General features: G+C 44.2%; 1 protein-coding gene across 1 annotated transcript; it reads right to left on the bottom strand.

Annotated features, from left to right (window-relative positions):
• Positions 1 to 13,662: 13,662 nt before the first annotated feature.
• galnt12 (UDP-N-acetyl-alpha-D-galactosamine:polypeptide N-acetylgalactosaminyltransferase 12) lies at positions 13,663 to 23,940 on the bottom strand. The gene is made up of 10 exons (XM_076105655.1): positions 23,317 to 23,940; positions 22,818 to 22,987; positions 21,828 to 22,017; positions 21,460 to 21,645; positions 21,185 to 21,302; positions 20,650 to 20,826; positions 18,398 to 18,529; positions 18,026 to 18,139; positions 17,334 to 17,489; positions 13,663 to 16,658 (listed from the first exon to the last, which is right to left on the bottom strand). Exons 1-10 carry the CDS (start codon positions 23,667 to 23,669, stop codon positions 16,521 to 16,523), a joined length of 1,734 nt encoding a protein of 577 aa, XP_075961770.1. The 5' UTR covers positions 23,670 to 23,940; the 3' UTR covers positions 13,663 to 16,520.
• Between the last annotated feature and the right edge of the window lie 1,660 nt (positions 23,941 to 25,600).

Here is a 25,600-nt window from a genome sequence, read left to right as displayed (position 1 = left end):
AATAAGGGGCTGAAATAGGTTTTCACTTATCCCAGATCAACACCGTAGTTCAGTTATCTCACACATGACTGATCTCAAAGCCCCAACCGAAGGACAACGGACTGTATCTTGAAATGGCCCAGACAAGTAACTGTACTATACAGAAGGGTAACATTCTATTATGAATATCTGAGATGCTTCTTTCCCTTGTTCTCGACACGCTTGCCCTGCCACTTACAGTGGCAGCTATTTCAATAATTGGTTTTAGAATCTGGAGTCAAAGTCCTGCGAATTCCATGCATACCAACGAGTCGAGGAGCGATCCTTGTGTTCCACGCGTGGCGGAGGATAATGCATGTTTTATGAGCTGGGAAAATATGCGAACCCTGCAGACTGTCAACTAGGGAATTCTCCCATTGCGATAAAGAAGAGGAATGTCTGTGATTGGCCTCTGTTTGTGTTGCTTGACACTGAAACTTGTTAATGAGATTTTTTTTAGTTGCGATCTGAAGAGGTTTGTGCGTCTCATTTTGACACTAACCACGGACGGAACTGGTGAGAAGTCTACTAGCCAAACTTCTAAGTCTAAACCGTTCTGCAACATCTGTGGGATAGTACGCCTCAACATTTATCTTGCTTTACTGGATGTTTTATTCAACTGCAACTGGAGGTCATGGCAATGCAATGGCATTATTACAACTATGTATTATACAGTGGATTAGACTCATGGCACACAGACTCTTTGATAACTAAAATAACATATTCATGAAAAGGAACTCACCTTGAAATGCACAAGAAGAGAAACAGGTAAGTTCCTCACACCTCCGTCATTTCACCATTCACTGGCTATCTACAAATACAAGACCAACTACATTTAAAACACGTAAAACAGTGATTCGATTTGAAATCAGGACACAGCCTTGCTACAGGTTCAGGAGGATGTTGGGATGAAAAGGAACCAGGCCAACAAGTAGAGAGAGTTACCAAAAGCAACGAACCAATAAGAAAGAAAAAAGGTGCAATGTTTAGTTGACCCCCCCTAAAAGGAAAACTTCACCCACAAAATTACTATTTGTATATATATATATATATATAATTACTTGAATTAATTACTTGAATTCTTGAAGAAAACGTTGCTTTTCTCGAACGCCTCCGTGCTGAACGAAGAATCAAAAGATGGAGTAAATCCTTGATGAATAGAGGTAAATGGAGGCCAGGTGTATTTCCTTTTTTTTGCGTCCTTCACTACCGTCTCAACTCCATTTTTGGATTCTCCGGTCACCCTGGAGGCATGCCAGAAAAACCAAGTTTTCTCAAGAATTCAAGGCAACACGGGGTGAGGAAGTATTCCTTCGAGTCAAAGATTTGTCCCGAGGACAGGTCGGTGGTGCATTTCAAAACTCACACTACTTAGTATGCCAGAAAAGGATTTAGTATGCCCCAATACATAGTATGTCAAATGCAGTATATGCCAAACATACCAGGATATCCTACTGCATCCAGTTGCACTTTGCAGTATGAGCCAGTGTGATTGTTTGCACATTCTGACCCACAATCCTCTGAGCAGCAGATATAACAACAAGAGAGACAAAAGTTCAAGGTGCCATGTTATGAGGAAGTAGCGTATCTCCCAATTAAATGCATACCGCATGCAACAGCACATACTTTGTAAGGGTAGCTGCAGTATGCAATAAAAGTAAAAGGAATAAGTATGTGAACGCAGTGCTAATCAGGGAAATTAAGTGAAAACACCTGTGTGGGTGCAGGGCCCCCTGCTTCATATAAAGTAGCATGGTTAATATTAGGTTTCTTTGTCTTTAATGTCAGTGCATTATGTACATACCACCATTATTATTATTTTGGGACAATAAACATGATATTTATATCAGTGGGTGCTGCTGCTATTCCACTTTGAGGCAGTGAAAAACTAGCAGGCACATGTTTACATGGTACCACTCAAAGAGTTTTAGAGTCACCTTTACAAATACACAAATAACATAACATAGATGCAAAAGGGAAAAGTTTATTGGAAACATAGCAAATTGCTTAGATAAAACTGTGTAGCAACAATTAGCATAATATTTACTTCTGAAGCTGACTCATTTGTCAAACCAAATTAGCCAAAATAAAACACAAGCCGATAACGTTAGCCGATAATCTGGAAATGCATTCAAAACAGCAATAAGTGTTGTCTATGACTATGACCTCCAGGGATTCTCAGTGTGACTGGTATTTACCTCTTTTTTTATTAGTTTTTTTTTTTTTTTTGGGGGGGGGGGGGGGGATTTCTGCTTTATTTATAGTGAGAGAGACAGAAAGGAAAGGCAGGGTGAGAGAGAGGGCATGACGTGCTGCAAAGGGCCTTGGGGAGCACTTGAGCCCATGTCACGGCGGTCTAACTGGGTGAGCCACCAGGGCACCCCAGGGTGTTTTTTTAGGGGAAAACGGATGCTTAGCTATGTGACTTGAATTTAATTATCATTGCAAAAGTGTCAAATGCAAAAAAAGAATAAACTATGGTTTGTGGAAAGACAGACAACAACTACGGCAAATAGAAATGAATCTGACAGCACCACCGCAGGGGAGTAAGCCTTCCCAGGATTCCCAGGCCAACTCTTGTGTCAGAGTGGACAGAAAATGCTCACTGCATGTTTCTGATTTAAGGGATGTCCTCTGCTGTGCACCCTAGGGAGATCATCTTAAATGGACATGCTACATTTGTCCTGGTCAGAAGAGGTTATCATAGCCCTTCTTATTCCATTCTGAAATTAAATCAAGAATATGAGAAGAGACTGTATAAAGTAGGCCACTGCCTTCAAAAGAGCTTTGGCTGCGGCTGTGCTGTGGGAGGACACTATTTTGATTACTGTCAAGTCTTAGTAATAGCAAGAACTATGTCTTACATAATCACACTTACAATGAATGTTTTCAACGTCAGCTGCAGCATAGCTGCTCTATAGCCAGGCTGATCATTTTAGCAGCAATTCCACATGCCTGCAGGTTGAATATAACAAGATTAAAACAGAGCACGTGCGCAGAATGCGTGCGTTTGTCAGGCAAATGTAGATACATACGTAGATAGATATTTTCTTAAGACATTTTGTGTGGCATAGTGGTGTACAATTGACTTGTGAGAAAACGTTATGTATTTATTTACCACACGCACGTGTGATCCACGCAAGGATTTGTGTCTGTCGTTCATTTTGATCATATAAAAAAATCCTTGTATACCAGAAAGAAGTGCTGTCTGGTTCATATTGGCTGTATACTTCACCCCACTTAATATTACAACATGTGCAAAAATATCAACCTCAATTGTAGTGATAATACGCACTGAAAGCTAACCACTGTCGGCTGTAGTGTTTGCTGTTTTGCGAGATCGATTAATCACCCTTGACATGCAGAATTACTTGCATGCATAATCTGAGACTTAGACATTTTAAATCGCAAACATTTTCGGACTTAAGATGATTCTGTTCCTACGCAGTATTCAGACGTGCTCAGAGGTGGACGGACAAGATGGAGGACGTCTGTGGAATAGATAGTAACCTCAGGTTAACCAAGAGGTTCAGTCTAAAGTCGGAAGTGACAATATGTCAATGTGTCGTCTCCGTTTTCGCGGTCGGACATCAGATCGTAAGCTCGATAATTAGGGCCTGGGGTGTCGAAAGAGCAGGGTAAAAGAGCTAGTGGAAAAGCTGGAGTCACGCTATCGCATATTAGCCCCACACTATTAATACAAACTGTCACTCTAATTAGTGGGTATGCAGTTATAGCCTATGTACACACAAAAGCAAGCGGCAGTATACTGACTTACACAGACGAACATGATCACAGGCACACACACACACACACACAGACACACACTCATCACATGCATGGCCATGCACAGAAAATCTTGTTCAAACTGCTGCTCAAAGTGATAATACACTTTCAAGAGAGTAAAAAAGAAGATAGAGCCAAGGGCGGAGAGAGCAAAAAGTTCTAAGGCGGAATTGAGGGGGAATAAGATGGAGAGATGAAGAATAAGTTTTTTATGGTGATGCGTGCGCATGTGCGGCCCCGCAGCACACGTGCCCTGAGATAGAAGGGGTTGGCGGCAGCTTTCCAAGACCTCCCACCTCAGCTCACCCCACCAACATTAATTATACACAACTCCTTCCATCCACCAGGAAGAATAGGTGTGCGCTCTTAAGACGTTAAAAGCCACTGGATGATTTATATGTGTGAGCCGATTGGCGTGGTGAATGAAGAACACTCGTTGATATAGCTATACCGTTTCTCTCCACCGGTGATTGCACTAATGGACACAGGAGATGCCCGGCCTCTCTGAGCTCCATTGTTAGTATTGATCAGGGATTGCTTGTGGACCTGCTGACGGCGTCATCCTAATGGCTCAGCAATGTGAACTGTGGAGTGCAGTGTCAAGTCCATGCGCAGAAAAACAGCTCAGTCCCAGAATTATTTTCTGTGTTGTTTGCAAATCCAGGACAGACACTATGATCTGAACAGGGGACAGCTTTCTCACAAAGCCGGGCCTCAGAGAGCAGTGAGGCCGTTACAATGGAGGGGATATAAAGGTACGTGCAAACACGTTCAAATATAGAATGCATGTCAAATATATGTGTTATTATACACTCTCATTTATGCATGGAAAATGATAAAAAAAATGCATCCAGACAAACACGTGCATGCAAAACAGAATTGGGCACATGGGCCTGCACACTAACACACACACACACACACAACGCTGATAATTGAAAAAGACTAGCACACACACAGTAAACTCCCCCTCTCTGCATATGCAGTCTCAATCATGATGTCGGTAAAACTCATGAAATGAAAATTTCTAATATCAATGATGATTGTAAAACCACATTCACACAAATATTTGAACTAAATCCCCCCCTGAACAATAATATTCATAAGGAACCAGAACGCTGTGTTCAGTTTGATAAAAGGCCGAGCGCTGCTTGAGCACATCATTCGCAGCAGAAAGGGGCCATGCTAAATATTTTTGCAGGCAGATAGCTTAACAAATGAAAGCCATGAAAGATAGATGAGGAAGTCAGAGCTTTATTCATATTTGATAGCCGGGCTTAAGATGCATTACCCAACCAGCACAACAAGCCACGAGTTGACAGTCCCAGAAATAATGAGCTTGAAGGAGCATCTGTGATGGCAGAGAGGTGTGTGTGTGTGTGTGTGTGTGTGTGTGTGTGTGTGTGTGTGTGTGTGTGTGTGTGAGTCGATTTTGCTGGACAGTGGCTTAGAAATGCTGTGTTACAATGTGACAGGCGGACAGCTGTTGTCTCCTCTGCCTCGTCTTTTCATGTGCTGTACCAAAAGACGAGGAAGAGGTTCAGCATTACAGACAACTGACACTTATATGCACCCACATATCCTGTATAAATGCATCAAAGTACTCTCTGCCTTCACGTTAAGGCACAAACAAATCACTCACCTCTACTGTACATCTCCAAATATTACCCTTACTATGCAAGCACACACACATGCACACCAGTTGAGGTTTCTGTCCACTGTGTGTGTGTGTGTGTGTGTGTGGCCCCAGGTGCCGCCGCCCCCCCCGGATCGATGAGCAGGCTGGCAGACTCTCTTCATTAGGAGTCCCTGGGGCCAGGCCACCTGCCACTCACTCACCGGCTTCTGTCTGGCAGCCGCTTCATAGTCCGCCTCTGGCTGCTTCCACTCAAAAGAGTTTGTGTCTCCGTGTCTTCGCCGGCATCTTTTAGTGTGTTCGCTTCATGAAACATGTTGGTAGAGGAAAAATACTACATACTGTACCTGCCACGCTGCTGACACCCATCAAGAGGCATGAAGACGCAATGATGAGAGAGAATGAGAGAGAGAAAAAAAAAAGAGTAAAATAGACGGATAGCTCGAAGACAAGAGAATTTTTATGTGAAAGCATCCACAGGTGGTGAGCAACTTAATCCATTCAAAGGGAAGAGAATGGAAATGTCTTTCTCTGTCACTGCCAAAGATGAGAAACCTGTACCAATGTGTACAGTGGGTGAAAAGTAGTTTTCTTGTTAAGTCTCATCATGTTATTTGGTTGAGAATTACTGAAATAAATCAATTGAGGATGTGTAAATTGGATTGTCTATGTTTTGAGGAAAATTATAGTATTTGTCGTATATAACACAAAATAATGAAATTTAAAGGGACCTCATACTGTATATCCATACAGTATGTTTAAGAAATCAAATTGCTTAATGGTAATTATAATTTTGAGTAGTTAATCAAAGAGCTGCGGTGGGAAGCAGTTTGGAAGTAACCTAGCCAACCGTGCTGGCACATTCAGCTTCCCCCTTCAACATCGCACAAAGGTCTAATAGCCGTGGCACTCGAGCTTGATGAAAGCAGGGCGATGAAAGCAGCGTTAGGCAGTAAGAGGAGCTGGCCCCGCTCACTGCCACTCCTCCGCATGTCTGCAGGTTCATTACCAGCGAGCAGGCTCAACGAGCGCAGTCCTACATGCACCATTTCCGCTCCCGCTACCCGCTGAGCATGGCTCACCTGTCACTTTGGGGCACTATTATTCAAAGCGCTGGGTATTTATACAGCACAGTGCGAGCACTGGCAGTTTAGCCTTCCAGGGTGAAAGGGTGGCTGACATATGCAATTTTTTTTTAATGCATTTAGCAGATGTTATCCAGGGAAGCTTATGTTTTGGGTTCCTTTTTCATCCATCATATCAATATCGGAATGCAACGTTATGCCACAGATTTCGACCACAGTAAGCATTTACACGAGGCTAATGCGACCTAGTTCTATAGAAGTACATAATAGTTTATATATGATATACATATGTTTTCCTCATTGCAGTGTATTGGAGTTTTTTTATGTACAGTATATAGATGCCACTCTATGTGACCTATAGCCCCGCTGACTTGTTGGTGCACACTCTACAGAAGGGTCTAGAGGCAGGGGGGGTGGGGGGGGGGGGGGGGTCTGGATCGTACCACTGAGATCCACCCAGCATGGGTAAGTGAGTTTAGCAAACCACAAGCAATTAGAGCATCATCTGACAGTGTGAGTCTCCTGCTTCTGGTCTCTCTGCTGAGAGATTTCCGGAGCCCTGTGATGTTGAGCCTTATCGATCGGCACGCTGGAAAGGTCAGTGATTTGGCCCGCTGCCGGAGCCTCCCCATGCCCCGGCATTCACCGGAGCTCTGCTGCCCAACCAGGATGGCACCGTGTGCTTAGCAAAGGAATACCCTGCTGCCTAGGGAAACGTGTAACCTTTCAATCATCTCTAGGGTTTATCCAGTGTACCTTATGGGCCCTGAAGACCGTGTCACTCCCGCTCGTTATAACAACACCATTATCTCTTAGAATATATTCTTTAAGCCAATATTGACCTTCAAGGAAAGGAATAGTTTTACATTTTGGGAGGTACACTTATTTTCTTCCTTGCAGAGATGAATAGATGAATACTGTCCCCCTCTGTGATGAAGAGTGGTATCAATCTTCTCATTTAACTCTCTGGAAGAAAGTGAATAAGCACATTTCCCAACGGCAGCTCGACAAAATCTCAATTATCAAGGTCCAGGGTGCTTGTTGTTGAGCTTTCAAGAACATCTATTGGCCTTTGTCCAGCTTTCCCCAGTTCAACTCCATCACCTGACAAAGGCCATGAGATTTGGCTGAAAGCCTCAGAAGTAATTAGAATGGGCCATTGTGTTGAGATTTATTTTTTGTCAGCTAACTCCTACTACATTAGTATTCACTTAGAAAGTAAAACCACTTGTACAAAACAATGTCTAAGGCAGTGTGACCACATCGAGAGACTTCCCATGATTAATGTCGTTTTATCAGCACACGGTTAAGGCATCAGTTCACTGACTTGCATGATTAATACATGTGTATGCTGCATCAATCCAAGTTACATTTCCATTGCCAGTTGGTTGTCTGTCTGACCAAGCACATCATCATCACATAGTAATGAATTATGCAGAGGCAGGGATGTTTTCTTCTCCCCAGACTTGGAGACTGCAAAAGAACTCTAAGTGCTGCCTTCTCTCTTAAAAGAACATTAGCCAGTTCTCAGATGCTTGAGCTTAAAACCCGACTGCTTCTCGCTACTTTTTTTTCCCTCACCAGTTTCTTACCCACAGCCTCTGCTGCTTCAACACATACTATTGATAGACTACAGTAGTTCATTCTCTGGCAGGAAAATGATATTTAAAATAAATGTTTTCATTCAGAATGAACTCTGAAGAATATGGTAATCCCAAACTCACTGCTGCGTAAAATACAGCACGGACAATAGACTTCTGAGGCTGGTGAGTCAGGGTTGTATTTGATGTAAAGGCTCATTGCATGCTCATGTGTAAAATGGTAAATGTGGAAGACCGTCACAATTAACTTACTACACGGCTGACACTTCCTCTGCAAAGTGACGAAGCGTTTAATTCACACATGACTGCACCTTGCCGCCAGCAAGGGATCTGTTCATTTGACCTGCAACCCCCCTTAAGTGAAAAAGCCCCTCAAGAGAAGGCAGAATTCAATTTAATCATACACTGTGACAAGCAATGTCAACGTCTTTAGCACTCCAAATCGGCAGCACGTCAAGGTGTGGGACTTATTTCATCTCCTGGGAGATTGATGAGAAAACATCAGCCCACAAGATCTCACTCAGCCATTTCTGAACAGCTGAAATTAAGTCTCCCATTGTTTCTAAAAACCACAAATCCCTCTGATGTATTTGAAGATTACAACAGGGGCACGGCATCTATAGCCTTTCACCTACAGTAGGCTGTTAATGATCTCGCTCAGGAGTGGATGGTCCATGTTGCTCTGAGTTGAACCCACTCTCATATCTGTCTGTTAAAGCTACTACAAGGAACTTGTAAGAACTTTTGTATTGATTTTGGCAGTCCCTGTGGACAAAAGTGGTAGTGTTTCTGGATCACCAAAATCCATTTTCACTGCAGCAGGATCTGACAGTCTGCCCCACTCAGTCCTGGTTCTCCCGTGGCTCCCTTACCCTCCAGCGGGCCCAGCAATACGGCCTGGGCCTCCAGCAGCGTGGCGTAGGGACCGGCAGAGCAGCTCTGCTCTGCTCCTGGCAGGAGGAGGAGACTGCTGCTGCTACAGGGCGCGGACCTCTCTTCCTCCTGCCGGAGCTCCGCCTGCAGGTCGAAGGCGGCAGAGAAGCCGGATCTAGGTCCGGCCGCATCGGGCTTGTTGCTGCTGGAGGCCTGACTGGTGAACCTGAGTGAATTTGTCAGATTTTGCATGGAATCCGACCCGGTAGCATAAATGCCAAGCATTAAGAATAACTACAAATAGATAGTCAATCTTCTCACTGATGGTCTCAATTACTTATGTCGGTCATATAGAGGCATCATTTCCAGTTTTTGAAGTTCCTCACAGTAACTTTAAACATGAAGATGGAGCCAGTAGCTGGTTAGCTTAGCTTAGCATAAAGACTAAAAACAGGGGGAAACAGCTAGCCTGGCTCTGTTCAAAGATAAAAGACAAATATGAGAGCGGTATCAATCTTTTCATCCAACTCTCGGCAAGAAACCGAATAAGAATATTTCCCAAAATGTTAAGCTATTCCTTCAACACATGTCCTGTATGTGAGGCAGGTTGCAAGAGTCAGGCTGGCAGCTTTTAGAAAGCAGTTGGTTCGTTGCAGGAGGCACAGAGACATGGTTCACTGTTTAATTCTGTCTACGTATTCTGTAGACTACAGTGATACTTTTCCATTCCGCTAGTCACAACCTACTCATAAAAACAGCTCTAGGCCACTACCTAGACCTGAATACAAAATATGTGTTGGAAAATGATTTATAATATCTGGAAACCTGAGGTGCGCTTGTCTGAACTGAAGTAAGGCTGCTCAAATGGCTTAAAAACATAAGCGTGCGAGGAGAAATAAATCAACGCACGTCTCATTTTGTCCAAAGGAAATACATACAGTAGATTTCCCTCGGGCTAGAGGCAGTGCATTTAGCGAGCAGTCAAGTAATCTGATGAAGTGAAATGAATGGGAGTGGGGTGGAATGGTTAATCGCCTGTGGAAGCATTTTATCTCGTAAGAACACAGAGGTATTCTGTCAATGTAGGCAAATGTTGGGGGAGGCTGTGAAAAATCACAGTCTGCCGGAGTGTGAATCCATGTGACTCTGGTGTTCTCTTTAGCAGAGTACATCATTCCTGCCAAATATGATTTGCTTTCAGACAAGTTTCAACATGGCATCCGGCATAAAAGTATGAGAGAATTACAGTCGAGGAACATCGATCAGAATGTGAATGTGAAGAGGAAAGTGTGCGCAAAATATATAAGAAAACACAGCGCAGGGAGTTGTCTCGATTCCTATTTATATCTCAATCCATGTCATCACATTACATTAGAAATAACACACACACTCAACGTTTCCTGGTGGGACAAGTGTGATATGTGCCGCGGCTGTCCTCCTCAATCTCACCATGGAAATGCTTGTCATAATTATATACATCAGCAGTGACACCGTAAATATCAGACAAGATCTGCACTCTTCTGGTGCATTACATCTGCAGCATGAAAACGTTTTTAAAATGCGCTCCGAGATGTAGCTATTTAGAGTCAAATGTGTCACGTGCGACGGCCTATATTTAGTCTAGAGTTTGTCATAGAAACATAATCAAAGAACACATTGTTCAACAGTGCCTGTCGGTTGATCAAGTGGTTGAAAATCACAACAGAAACTGCTTGCTTGTAAATAATGATCGGCCTTGATTACGAACACCTCCAACACATAGGAAGAAAAAGTGGCCACTGATTATGAGCAACCTTCTGAACTAAGCTGAATTTTAAAAAGAACAGTAGGTCGATCTACACCAAGACCAAGACGTTGTGCTAAAAGGCCAGTGGCGTTATTTTATAATCTATTGTCTAACTTTCCCTGCGACCTCAAGAACATTTAAACAATTTTTCGCTGTATAAAAGAGCAAGTTACATCTCAAACACATTTCTGATGCTCCTGAACTAATTTTCCTCCATTTATTTATCCACGTTTAAAAATAGATTTGTTGAGTGACTGTCAAACAATATGCTGTAATCTGAACATAGAGGGTAACAACACCAAAAGCGTCTCTGAGATGCTGTACTGAGGCACAGCGATGCTGCTGGTGACATGTTTGCAAACAAAAATGCAAACATACAGATTTTACCACGTTCACCATCTTAGTTTGGGGTGTTGGCAGCATGCTAACATGTGCTGATTACTGTTAAACACAAAGTACAGCTGAGGCTGATATCTCTAGCTTTGCAGGTATTTAGTCATAAATCAGTATCGAACCCGAATTAGACAAAATAAAATGTTGGCCTGACGATGGTGCAGGAGAGAAAAGTTATGGCACCATTTGTGCTCCCACAATGTAAGTATTAGATGTTAAGATAACACTCTGGGTGAGTGACAGATTCCCCTGCCGGTGGCACTACAGGGAAAGTTAGGGAATCACCAAAGTCATCAGGATTTATTCTCTGGGCATCGTGGATATCTGTACTCAATTTCATGGCAATCCACCAAAAAAAGTTGCTGAAATATCTCAGTCTCGACCAAAGAGATGAACTGACCAACAAACCAAACATCGTGTGTAGTTTGAAATCAAACCACTGCACTGCAGAAGGCGACAAATCTAATTTCCCACGTGATCTGTGATGTTCTCAGCTGAATCATACGCTGGAAAGCCAAGACGATTGTTCCTTGACAGTCTCTGGTGAGGTCCAACTCCACTGGGGAAAAAAAAAAAAACAGCAGTGGTATACTCGAGCCAAATAAGCAACAAGAAGGCTGCCTTTGATGCTGTATCGGCTGTTTCCCTGACGTGGATCAGCCCGATCCTACACTGAAGGCGGCTTTCAACTGTAAAAAGGCTTCAAGTCAAGGAACGTCTATGAAACCAGCTGAGTGCATCATTTGCATAAGATTATTCTTTCCATGCTTACTGTGCTCGAGCGTTATTCTTACTTGTGTGTTTCACATCACTGCTCTACAGTCGCATGTTTTCGTGGCACCATAATAGCCTGAAATTAATGTCTAACCTTATCTGATGGTCTCTTGGTTTTCTTCACAACAAAATCCATGTCATGTTTTTTTTACAGTTGCACTCACAATTCTGAACCGCCTGCAGTGTTAAAAAGCTGGCAGAGTTAGTTGCCGTTTCTCCATCGCTTCCTGGAAAAACAAAATAATGCCAGAATGGAAATGACATGATGCAGAATAGTTATGGTTAGTTAAAATAATTTAGCAACTGAGTGACTACATGGAAGCCTCGCTGCTTTATTCACACCATGATCCACCTAATCAGATGCCAGGCGGCCGCGGTGCATGAGAAATGCAACGCCATCTCTGTATCTAGGCCTCGCATGTTTACTGCTCCGTCTGGAGTCCCTCCTGAAAGTGAAAGTGTGTCATCTAATGTATGCAGCCAACAGCCACTGCTCCTGAGCTCTTCTGAGTATTGGGGATTACATAAACTAAACAGACATGTGCCTCCTGTCTGTGAGAGTGTGTGTGTGTGTGTGTGTGTGTGGTGTCTTCCTGTCGCTCCCTGACAACTGAAGCCTGAGCATCTCCAAAGACTTGCACCACGGGGAGCCTTATTTTGCATTATCATTAAAGACACATATGGGGGTGTTGGGGGACTGCAGTGCTGCATGTATGCCACACAGGATCAAACACGAGGCCGACGCTGTGTGCCCGAGATTGCAGCAACATGCGGCGTTTCCGTGGGCGCGTTTGCTGAATTCCAGGATATTTTACAGCGCTATTCAGCACCGCGCATCTCACAGGGAAGCACCCAGAAGATTAGGATGAGACGCTTCTCGGAGACGGAAGCGTCGCAGCCTTCTGCAACGCTTCTCATTGTCCTGGGAAGCAGCCGAGTGGTGTCTCGGCAGCATTTGTCAGAATGTGAAGATTTCTGGCAAGTTTTCCAGCAGAGCATGTCATCTTGTGCGAGGGGGAGAAAACCAGCTCGTCTCTCGCAAATGTTTCATGCTATTATTGTTTTTACAGCAGTGTTGTACGCTTTAACAGCTGACATCGAATGACGCACCTTTACCTCTCCTGATATGATAAAAAACTATTTCTTTGGTATTTTTACCATCCTAAAAAAAGCTTGTATGATTTTACCTTCAATAAACCGTTCACCATGCCGTTGTCACAAAGACGTGGCCCACACACACACACACACACACTCGTGATTGTATGAGACAAACAGCAGAGCATCATCAATGAGTAATTGAGAGCGACTGCAGGCCAGAGCGTCAACACCAGGGGGAACAGAGCGACTTGGCACGGGCACGACATTTCACCATCTCACTCAGCAGCTGGTGATCAAACCAATCAGATATGGTTGGAGAACTCAGCCCCCACCCCTCTCCCTTTCTATTTCTTCTCTCATTACCCTCCGGGCATCTTGATTCAGGTCTCCATCACAGTTAAATGTGGATGATAGCCTGTTTTTCCTCATCGGGGGGGGGGATGCTGATGAGTCACCCTTTAATGGATACGCAATGGAGTACAGTGACAGCAAAAGTATTTTCGGGATTGTTTTTCATACGTAAAGCCTGCCAATGATGTTACACATTTTAGAGACACACAACTCAATATTAAAATCAAGAGACATAATGAGCAAGAACAGGCAAAAACACCAATCCAACATTGCATTTGTGTTTACAATTGACAACAGTTAAACGGGTACATTGACAAGATCATTGAGTGGATCCACCACATATATATAAAATACATTATTAATCACATCCTTCACTTTCTTAATAACAATACAAGGCCACTGGAGTTACTTACAGCATTAATACACCAGACAGGGTGTTAAATTCCAGCATTGGGATCTGTGCATGTTCACCATTTAAATAACTGAAATGTCTCCATTGTGAATTGTTTGCCGTTACAAACAGAAGACATGTCCATGCTATTGTAAAACAGCCGTACGGTCCATTAGGGCTGAGTGACTATCGGCCACTTTACAGGTTCAAGGGGTCAAACAGATCGCTGGAATTTCACAACTGTTTACAACACGGCTTTGGTTGATAAAATAGCTCTTAAGACCTGCCAGAGAGATATGATCCTCGACTTTTCATTGCCACTGCATGCACCTTATCAAATTAGCATACAATATAACGGCAGCATAAAACATGTTTTACTATGTAGGACGTGTCTGCATAACAGATGGCCACTGGTACAATAAATAACTCTTTTAATAACAGGATATTATATACTTCAGTCCCAGTTAAAGACTGATCGGAAGTGACAGCTTCTCCATCTCTAAGTGTTACAAAAAGCATGAACACTGTATTAAAAAGGGCAATTTCTCCCGTTCCTATTGAATCTCATCTCTCATTGAAGCAGCTTTTCTAAGTCTGAAACCACCGCAGGGAAACTCCATGAACACCTAAAGAACTGTTCCCCAATTTGTTGGGGGGGGGGGCATGTGGTGACCAAGATCAAGCTTCATCGCCCCCCAAAACATCCATACAATCCCGAGACAGTTACACTATGCGAGCTCATATGTGGAGAGATGTTACCATGTTCATGCACATTACCGTACATTCATAGCTGTACATTCATTATATTTGGCAGATGAAGGGATTCTTATTCTACTGAAGTCTTTTTACCATCCCATTTATCTTATTGTGAGTCTACATTCTGGATCAATAGCAAAAATCTATTTCGGTATACGATCGTGCCCTAGCAAAGCTCCTCTGAGACCGATGGGCCAACAGCCTGTTAAGGTCGGTGGTTAAGAAGAGGGTCACAAATCGCTTCATTGAGCCTCCTCCATTATCTGCCCCTGCTGCCAAAAACTGTACTCCTGATGACTTCCAGTCATAAATCTAACCTCAAGCACACAAGTAACAAGCGCTCATCTGAGGAGGACGCGGAAGTCCAAAAGATAAGTCCTCGGCCGCACACCTCTGACACCGAGAGGGAGATAAAAGGTGGCGATAAAGAATTGGGAGAGGACCGGAAAAATCAATCAGGACGCCATCTGGCATCCCCGGCACTCCGGTGACCCCCAACAACTGTCCGCTCCTCCGCTGGCGTTTCCCTCGGTCCCCCTGCATATAGCCTAAAGGCACAGCCACACAAGTGGCCGCAACAACAGAGGGATCTATAGTTCCGATTCTGAATAATGGAAAAAAGAGGCGGTGCGCACGAATCAGTACAACCCGCAAGAGTGATGCGTGTGCACTCGCGGGGATGCCGTCCCGCCTGTGCGTGCTGTATTGTCAGCAGGAGAGCATACATATTGTAAATGTGCAGACGCTTTGTCACAACTCTAAACTACAGTTCGCTTTCCGTCTCATTGTGTGATAAAATATACATTCAGTACAAAAACATCTTCCTGAAGGGAAATCTTAAAATAGAATTATAAGGCTCTTACATTTAGGCACTTTCTATTGGCTTCAAGTGTACAAGAAAGATGGGACAGAGGATCTTATTCTTACAATTTGCACTTACCAACATTAAGTGAATACATTCCCTCTTATTTATGACTTCATTTAAAATGTAAAAGCTTTGAAATAACAGTCATTTAGTCTTATCTAAATACATCATTTTAAATAAACATAGTTGATGACACACAAAGTAAACCCAGAATATATATATGATATGATTAAGTCTGTTGAAGATGTGTTTAAAGAGCACACAACAACTAGCTAAATGACCCATGTCATTTTACTTTAAAGTTAAATTTGCATCGCAAAAGGACAAAAGCAGAACGGAATAAGAAGACTGGAGTTCCTCCTGTTCTCAGTAGTCAGGTGATTAAGCTGAAGAGGTCCTAGCTACTTGCATAATGCCTGTGATCTAAAGGCTTCTTCTAAGCCACCGGTAAGCGAGAGTACAAAGCAATCAAAATGTCCTGAAAAGGTTTTTGAACAAAATACCTGAAGATTTGTCCCACTTTCTCTCAACGAGTAGAGAACCCAGTGAACGACAGGAACTTGCAGAGAGGAGCGTTGGCCCCCTCTGCAGGAGACCAACGCAAACGTTTCAAAATGTGGCTCTAAAAATCCCTGCGCTCCAACGCATTCAGACGGACGCACACACGTGTTTCAGTGTTTGCATAAAGCAAGTGAGCTAAACTGATCTCAAAGATTGCACCAGTACCGGAGAGGGTGAGTGTAAAACAAGGGGAGAAAAAAATGTCAGAATGTACAATTGTGCAGGTTCTCCCTCATCCCCCTTGATTATAAAAACAATATATATTCCAGTAGACTCCTGTCTCCCAGCAACAGCATCCAAGAAACATGATTCCCATACATATATATTCTCAAAGTTCTTCAGAAAGTACATTCCAGTATAATTTCCTATCGGTCCATTATATCCAGCTGGCACGTAAATGTGCAAATGTTGAATTTTGGAAGAGAGCGTGGAAGCTTCCCCCCCCCCCCTTTGGGTTTCTTTCGGGGCGAGGAAAACATATCACAATCCACCCATATCCCTCCTCAGGATACCCGCCATTAATGAAAAATATATTCTACTTTGATACCATTACATTCTCTCCTGAAAGAACCACTTCTGGTGGAGGCTGTCGGAGCAGGGTTGGAGTGAGGGGGCTGGTGTCCCGTTGTCTGTCTTGTCCACCGCCTGAACACACTTCTGGCTCACCGGGTGGTACAGGCTCCCATCCTGGAAAAACAGCCAGGAGCACAACGTGCATTATGAAGAAATATTGGTGATATAATACTAAAAGAGGGTTGGGGTTAGTTAAAAAAAAAGCGATTAGAGCTATAAATACATGTCTAGAGTAACAGAACAGCTGAGTATTATCTTTCAAGAACACCAAAGCTTACTATTGGGACGCAGATGTTCTGCCCATAGTGTGGTTTAGCTACCGACATCAGTGCGGTGGGACTAGATCGTGTTAATTAACTCAGCCAGCTTGCCAGCGCTCCGTCATTTACAGTTTGTAGTTATAGTATCGGCCGTACTGTTGCTCATCAACTGTGGGGTAGCTCGGCTGTGTACTTGACATGACTTTGACCGCAGCATGAATTAGATTTTCTGGCCCTGGAGGGGACGCAGTGATTCAATTCTCTCAGCTTCAATCCACTTATGACACTTAAAAGATGTACATTATTACAGTATGAATTGGAAAGGAAATAATTCTGCAGATTGCACAGGGCTTTGTAATTGATAAGGCAATTACATGTATGTTGCCAAAAGCCTACTTAACCAGGAGATTCTTAGAACTGATTTAGAAAGTTAAATCCTCACATATTGGTACTTTTCACTCTGTATGAGGGGAAAGAAAGAGAACAGACACATCTGCCTCTTTGGTTAAATCTGGATGGACCGCCTTACCTCTTTGAGGACAAACTTCTGGTCTGCAGGTAGAGGTTGTCCTCGTTTTCTGCACAGCTGCAGAGTCAGGTAGTTGCTGATGTTGTCACCCACAACGCATCCAGCAGGCACCCTCACGTTGTAGCGGATCTCACCGTCGGGGGAGTATTCAAAGAACTGCGGGAGGACGAAAGAGCTCGAAATCTCTTCACGCAAATTGTGTAATGTCAAACAAACATTGCATTCCCTTTTTCTTTTTTTTTTTCAATGAAAGCTTTAAATCTCACTTAAAAAATATAAATGTTTTTATGCTTTATTTATAAAGGAAACCTCATGATTCAAGTATGTGACTCAAGTGTCAATAATTCACTTCAAATCAACGGATGGAAACACAACTGTCCGATAAGACAGACGGCACGAGTACCGCTGAGCCAACTTGCTACAGAGAAGACATCAGTGTGTGAGTCCACAGAGAGCTGCTGCAAAAACAAAGCTGTATTTCAGAGTGCTTCCTGGACTACCGTCGGCCACAGAGGGAAAGGGTGTTGGGAAAAGCACTCTCCTTCGTCTCAACAAGGCCAACATATCATTGCTCAGCCTGGAATAGGAGAACTAGTCCACCATTCCCAGAATGTTCTACAATCACATCTACAAACCCTTTGTGGTCTACTGTGAAATAAGGGCTACTGGCCTGAAAGACTGAAGTCCATTACCTGGTTCTGACCCATGCCGTGGCACGAGTACATGATGACCCGTTGGCCCACCACTGTGCTTTCATCTGTAGGGTTGTAGTCGAAGCAGTAGTTGTTCTTGCCCCGGTTCTTCAGCTATAACGAGCGAAAAGAAGGTCAGACAGTCACGTCAATCAATCATTTCAGATGCTGATAAAATATAGATTACAGAAGCTCACATATGGGTGAGGAAAGCCCCGCCGAGGTTAATCTTATTGTAAATATATCACGTCTATCATTTGCCTCTCAACTGCACTTGCTCAGCTTGATTGAATTCAATCAAACTGGTGAGAATAGTTAAAATCGTACTCCTTAATTAGCACCTGACGACCGGTGACTCGGGTGTGTTCTCACCATTCCAAACATGCCGGGCCGATCCTCTGGGAGGTGAATGTCGGGGTAAACATTGTCCAGATACCACCTGAAGCTCTTACAGCCCAGCTTCTCTCTCAGCTGCTTCCGCTCCGTCACGTCTCCGAAGGCCTCCTGGAAACAAAGACCACAAAAGGACAGTTCCCCCGTATTACATCAGCTCTATGATCACCTGAGATCCTTCACTGTAGTAGGTAACAACAGAATTGCTGTAACGTGGATATAACATGACGACAAGTATCAACCAGTGGCACCTTACATTCACATACAGACATTAAGAGTGAACGCTCTTGATGCAGTCAGTGTCAGAGGTTCTGTGCTGAACTGGTATACAACAGCACCATCTATGGTTGTTCCTTAACTCGACACAATTACATCACTGATAACAAACAGAAACCCACTCCTTCATCCTGGTCAAACAAGGATCTCCCTGTATTCTGTGTATTTCACTGGAATGGGTGTGGTTCTGCAGGGCGTAGCAGCGCTACTGTATCAACAGTCTGCAGGGTAGTCGTGTCACGGCTGCAGCCATGCCAGCAGGATAGGGAGCAAAATGTGTGCACGTCAGTTAATGCAAATAATGTGCGCTCATGCAAATGCCTTTATGCATTACATAGTTACACCCGCGCGCCGCGGTGATCGAGTCTGGTGATTTACAGCGCAGGGAGGAATACAGTCTCCACTCGTTGGCGGGTGAGACCTCCTTCCCTGCTGGAGGGAGCGCCGCAGGATGATGGATGTTGGTGGTTTGCCCAAAACGCAGCTTTAATTGCCACTTCATCAATGAATTAGCTCTAGAGACAGATTCCCAGAGGAGAGAGAGCACGTCGTTACTGCGATGGGAAGGACCAGTAAGGACCATCAGAGCACACGACAAAAAGGGGGGGGCTGGAGCGGGCCCGATGTAAGAGTGTCAAGCAGCCCGATGATCCAGTGTATGGATTAGTAAGGGGACACTGAAGACACTTAAGTAGCAACTACAGGCTAATCTGATTTACACAGGAGGCCAATTAGGCGAGCGTAAAACGGCAGTAGGGAAACAACAGATACTTTGCTGAGAGATTCACTCTTTTGTCATCCCTGAAAATGATACGCTGTTGCATTTTTGAATCTTGTTTATTTAGATTTCACACACACGCGTATTATTTATTAACCAAGAGGTTTAAACATAACTCACACGGACCGACAGGTGACGCCATCCTGCGACCCCAATATACCGGGAGGGGGGTGACGATGTAATCGCCTACCAGACTGACTGGAAATATTAAAATAAGCCATCAATATATGCCGAGACTGACTCAAGTTGCCTAGATTGTGGGCTTGGAACCAACCAATTTAGTCCTCAAGTACTAATTTACACAAACAGACATCTTGCTGACCGAGTTAAACTGTAGCAAAGGAAGTCCATCGATCCTGAAGGGTGTGTGTGTGTGTGTGTGTGTAGCGTCTGCTAGCTCCAAGAGATCAAGTAGGAATATGCAAAGAATATCTTGAGAAATGACAACAGGGATTCATTATTTCTTTAAGGGCTCAACAAAAATCAGCACCCGGGTGTCTGGAATTCATAAAACTACTGGAAACAACAAATATAAGAGAAGATGGAGAGGGAGAAGAGCCTGTCGGATGCTAGAGAACCTCGTTTAACATAATATATTGCATCGCATGAATGAGCGCGTTAGCACCCACTGGGAGCAGCAGTGTTTGTTTGTAGGCTGTGGTGTATTGGGTTCTGCCGAGCCACTGCCAGGTTGGCAAGGCTACCTCCTCTCAGGGAGATGAGCGCCACCTGATCGGTGTTTAGAGAGCTTCTCCTCTTAACTACACTGCCACACGCAGACGCACACCAAAGCAGGGTCCAATGGGTTAGCGATGCCCTCACCCTGTCAAGGGCAGGTGGGTGACACCTGCTGGCCCCGGGCGACACGGAAAGGTGGTAATCACACACCGGAACGCCCCGGCACCCCTGTCACCTTGGGTGTCTGCCGCTCATGTATCCCAAGTGTCACCTAATCAGGGGAGCTTTTACACCACAGCGGGAGTGCAGTGTGTGTGTGTGTGTGTGTGTGGACGTGTTCATTTGTGCAGTTTTGTGATGAGTGCAGCTGTAAAAAAAAAATAAAAATGCTGTCTTCCCCAATACTCCATAAAGGAAACAAATCATTCAGACATTAATATGCTGCCATGCTTACTGTTGTGTTTGTTAGCATTAGCACACACCATCTGTACAGACTCACCAGTCGTGCGTGGGGGTTTCGGTGGTAGTAGACCTCTTTGTATTCATCCATCCAGACCTCAGCGGCTCTCACGCTGTTCGCCAGCGCTTTGCTCCGCGAGTAAGGGGCCTTTTTAGGGAATATATGGCCCACATGGGAGCATGGGTGGACCTCCAGGCTGCCCCCGCACTGCCAAATCTAAAAGATATCAACACCACCACCACGAGGATTTGGTTAGCCTCTCCGCCGTGACTCAATCACTCAGCAGCCTTGTTGTGGAGGAACTTGGAAACAGAAAGGTGGTCTTGTTGTTGTTGGCCTGTTTTCACTGGTTGTTAAGTTATAATTCTGTCAGGATGCTTTTCACAGAGGAAGAGGAGTCCTCCTCACATGATGCAGTAAACCACATCTGGATGCCTTTTTAATGCTGGGTGTTGTGGTGCTAAAATGTGCATTTTTTCACATCAACATGGAGACAGTATATGAATCGTGCCTTTTGTTGCATAAAGCTAGGTCTTCACACATGCACATGTAACACACACACATGATCTCTTACCCTGAAGGAGAATTCCAGGTTCTCTCCTCCCCACACCTCCATCCCTGTGTCGTATGTGCCCAGGTACTGGAAGTAGTTCTTGCTCACAGAAAACAGACCCCCTGCCATAGTGGGAGACCTGAGGAGAAAAAAAACACACATCAGACGACAATCTCCGCCGCATCTTATAAATGACGATTCCTTTATATGAGACGAGTGATCTACCAGCTGGCAGCAGGGGGTACAAGTGTTGATTTAGAGACAATTCTGTAAAGCGATCCTTAAAAAGTGTTCACCTGATGACATCGATGGGCGAGCGGCGGCGTTTCTGTTCATAATCTGGGACCACGTGCCAGGTAAAGACCAACCGCCAATCGAACCCCCCGATCTGGGGTTCACCGGAGTTCCCTAAATACTGGAAGGTGTTCCAGTCGATCACATCAATAACAGGACACACCACAGCCGACGGCTCCTCTTTGATCCTGGAGGAGAAGAAAAAAAATTGAGAGAAAAGCTGTAGACGGGGAGAAGCCGTGCTTCTTGCTCATCTCAGACGTCCGTGTCAACTTTAAGTGCTGCCCTTTCTCCAAAGAGAGCCCAGTTACACTTTGCACAAAGTGCTCAAGAAGAATGAGTCAGTTTTTCCTGCTGAGGGTGTTCTAACCTGTGGAGCAGGGGCTCTAACCAGCCTTCATGACACTCGCAGTGACAGTCCAGGAAGGTCAGCACGTCACCAGAGGTGATAGACGCCCCGAGCAGCCGCGCCCGCACCAACCCCTCCCTCTTGGTGGCCCGGATCAGACGCACCTTCCTCAAACCTGAGATGTACTTCTCCAGCGGCTCCTTCAGGTGAGCTTCGGTGAATTAAGTACAAAAAGTAAAACATAAAATATAGACTTTTACAGACTCGCCAGAAAGCTTTCAAATGTTTATTAGGTGTAATTGTTAAGTTCATTCTCACATAACTAGACAAATGGATAACCTTTACCGACCAATGTGTTAGACAGCACGAGCACGGAACTTCCGTCTGTAGAGAAAGTCAGACTCAAATGTCAAAAAACATTTGGTATGATCTTGATTTTGTCCTCAAACTATTTCCCCATATTGTGGCAGAGGGAGAGGCAAACCGTATAAGGTCGTGAGCCAAACCGTTTTACAACCACTCCCTCTAAGTGGCTCAGCTCATTACGTTCAGTCTGAGTACACAAGACAAAACAATGAATCACTCTAAATTACAACGCACTGCTTTCTTTTGACAATTCCTCTTTAGGTCGTCTGCATCCAGCCACAGAAAGCGCTGCTTCTTCTTCTTTTTTCTCATTCCAGTTTCAGTCTGATAAAAAAGCACCGTGCTTGAAACTGTCCTCCAATTTACCATCCGCGCAACAATGTGCACTGTCAGTAATTATTATTACATCAGGGATTTGTATCTTTATATGGAAGATTAAAAAAAAAGCCCAGCCGTGTGACATTGATATCTGTGTTCGTCTACCTGGATGCGTATAAAATTCCCCTTCATCACCACCTGTCACAACCTTTCTGTCCTTTCTGACTGTCAATCAGCCAACCCCGGCTGCCCCCTCTGCCTGTCCGTCAGTCTGTCTGTCAGTCTGTCTGTCTGCCTCAGCCTCCCTCCATCAGTCTGTGCTCGTACCTCTGTCGCTGTAGTCGTCCACCAGCACCACCTCTTTCAGCAGGATGTCGGGCGACGTCTCCAGCACGCTGTGCACCGTCCTCAGCAGGGTGGACCAGGCCTCGTTGTAGAAGGCGATGACCACGGAGGTCGTGGGCAGGGACCGGTAGTCATACTTCACATCTCTGCACCTGCAATGTCAGGAGAATGTACATGTTAGTGGGCAGATTGACAAAGGGAACAAGGTGAAACTGGGTGACTCGGTTAAGACTGATAAAGAAAACACACAGTAGCTGGAGCTTAAGCTTGGTTGCCAAAGTAAATACTGATAACCAAAGAAGTTGCCTTCACATTCAGATAAGGCAAGCAGCAGCAAATACTCATTGAAGACCTTTAGGAGTTAGGGAATTTAGCTTTTCTTGGGATTCACAGTGTATAACTTCCTCTAAACACAGTGTGTTCATAGTGTCATGTGTGTCATGTGTCTTTTGTATAATGATGACAGCTCTCAACTACTTACAGTGGGTTCCATCTCTCTGGCAGTTTACGGTGCAACGACAATTTATCACTGACATAAGTGTTAATCTGGTGTTTCTTGATGCTCTCCTCCTCTTTTCTTTTCTCCTCTCCGTTCAGATTGAGTTTGACGGCTCTCCCCCCTTCACCCAGGGCATTTAGATCCGGGGGGGGCCTCTCGTAGACGGGTTTCTTCAGCTCTTCGTCTCCCACCTCTCGCTCTCCGGGGACCTCTCGCCGATTCGTCTCGCTCACTTCCGCCGAGTTGTGTCTGAAGAAGACCAGGTACCCCACCAAAGTGACACCGACGACGACAAAAAGTAACTTGTGTCGACTCTTTCGTCCGCGGAGTGCCATCGTGTCGCTTCCTTTGCTTGAGCGCAAATGTCTCGTGCCCCGAGGAGCTGTGGTCCGCTGGCACCGATAACGTTACCCCCCTTTTTTTCCGTTTCACCAGCCCTCGTCACGTTTCCGTTTGACGACTTCCACGTTTAGTCCGCATTCCTTCAGGCGCAGTTAAAGTGATTTTGCGTCAAGTTTCAATGCGGTCTTATAAATGTCCAACTGCCGAACCTGTGAGTTTCGGTTACTTGTTGAGCGGAACCTTGAAGTTTGTATGAGGACGGACATTGGAGGAGGATACTCCTCCCCCTCCTCTGCTCAACTGTAGAAATGTGAAAGGATTATCAAACTCGGATTAAACTAGTTAGTTATCCCTTCGGATTAGCGCTGGCTGTCTAACGCTAACTGACCGGTGGGCTCCCACTGGAAACAAAACTAATCCAGGTCAAATCAGAAACTTTGTACACACCTTTTTTATTGAGGACATTCAATGGTACGATTAAAAAGACACATTTTAACTCGTCCTAAACATTACAACGAGTGTCCAACAGCTCCTATCTCGCTAAACACTTTAGTATTATAAACGGTAAACAGGCACAAATCTGCCTCACGGCTAACGTTACTTGAACTTGAATTAAATTAAAACCATTGTCAAGTGAGTGGAGCTAGCAACTACGTTTCCGGTTAAGGAGTATCAAAGTAAAATTCTGCATAGCAAAATGCGGCAAATATGGTGGGGGGGGGGGGGGTTTCTTGGGGTAAATCATAAAGACACTTTGTTATATATATATATGCCGATAATATATATGTGTTTCTGTTTTTTCGTGGTCGATTTAATTAGAAAAATGAAGGTGTTGTAATTTTCATTCTGGTCCTGGGATTGCAACGCACTTTTACTTTGAATGCGAAACAGTAGAACAGGAAGTTCAATATATTCGCTCCTGTAACTTGATAAGGTTAAAGTTTAAAAGCAGTGTAGTGGCAGATAAATCTTTGTTACCTTTTTTTTGGGGGGGGGGGGGGGGGGTACCATGGCCTGAGATATTTAATCACGAACAGACCCTTTGAGTTGATGTTCCGATGAGTGTTTTCTCAAATATCAGAAACACAGAGTTGGTTTATTGAAATGTTTCCCGGTTCCTAACATGTAATAAACCTATGTGGACCATGTTACTAATTTTAACTGTTTACTGTACACTCTGGTACAGTTCTTTAACATGACCCCAGCCCCACATAAGACACATTTTATACCCAAAAGCTCTAAACCACTCTGAATCCTCTTCACTGACCCTGGGAGAACCCAGTACCCAAACCTGGAAATCATTTATCTTGGTGGTCTTCTTTATTATGCAGCCAGTTGTCACTCATATGAAACTGATATCAAAACTCTTGACACCAAAGATGAAATTCGACACAAAATGTAATGTTAAGCAAATTAGAATTGTAAATAATTAAGGCCAAAGCGAGAAGGTAATTTGAGTGGCATACTGTGTTTGATCGAGTATTCATATTGAGAAAACTACAAAGAGACACGGGAAGGCAACAAGTCAGCCGGAGTGTTGTAATATATCACGGTAGACTGGGCTTGTCGTGTCTGTCAGAGACACGATATTAATGTCAATGCATGAGGTCGTTTTCATTCAGGACCGAATGATGGAAAACATTTTCCATGCAACAGATATTTGGTGCAAACATATTAACAGGGAAAGGAAACAACGGTGAACTGCATATGAACCTTTAGTAAGGTAGGATCCTCTCTGTTGTAACACACATTAACTATTATAAACCTGAAAGTCACCCAACAAGGAGTGAAACAGGCAATTAGAACAATTACCTGGACCAACCTTGATGATAATGAGCTTTTAACTGAACCAAGGCTTTCATTAACTTTTCTCTGACACAAGTAGCTGAGCCTGTCTGTCAGACCTCATGTCGGTTGTGTGTTG

This window comes from Anarhichas minor, unplaced genomic scaffold (genome assembly GCF_050575085.1).
Source record: "Anarhichas minor isolate MPS153535 unplaced genomic scaffold, ASM5057508v1 ptg000033l, whole genome shotgun sequence".
Classification (NCBI taxonomy): domain Eukaryota; kingdom Metazoa; phylum Chordata; class Actinopteri; order Perciformes; family Anarhichadidae; genus Anarhichas; species Anarhichas minor.
The sequence above is the reverse complement of the archived record's forward strand: the minus strand, read 5'-3'. Positions and strand labels throughout refer to the sequence as shown.

What these genes read in the sequence shown, in the direction of transcription:
- galnt12 (XM_076105655.1), bottom strand. Translation starts at nt 23,669, where the DNA reads ATGGCACTCCGCGGACGAAAGAGTCGACACAAGTTACTTTTTGTCGTC. An exon ending in ACCTGGAATTCTCCTTCAGG is followed by an intron (nt 20,827 to 21,184) that starts GTAAGAGATCAT and finishes GATATCTTTTAG; the next exon opens with ATTTGGCAGTGCGGGGGCAG. An exon ending in AGAAGTTTGTCCTCAAAGAG is followed by an intron (nt 16,659 to 17,333) that starts GTAAGGCGGTCC and finishes CTGTTTTTCCAG; the next exon opens with GATGGGAGCCTGTACCACCC.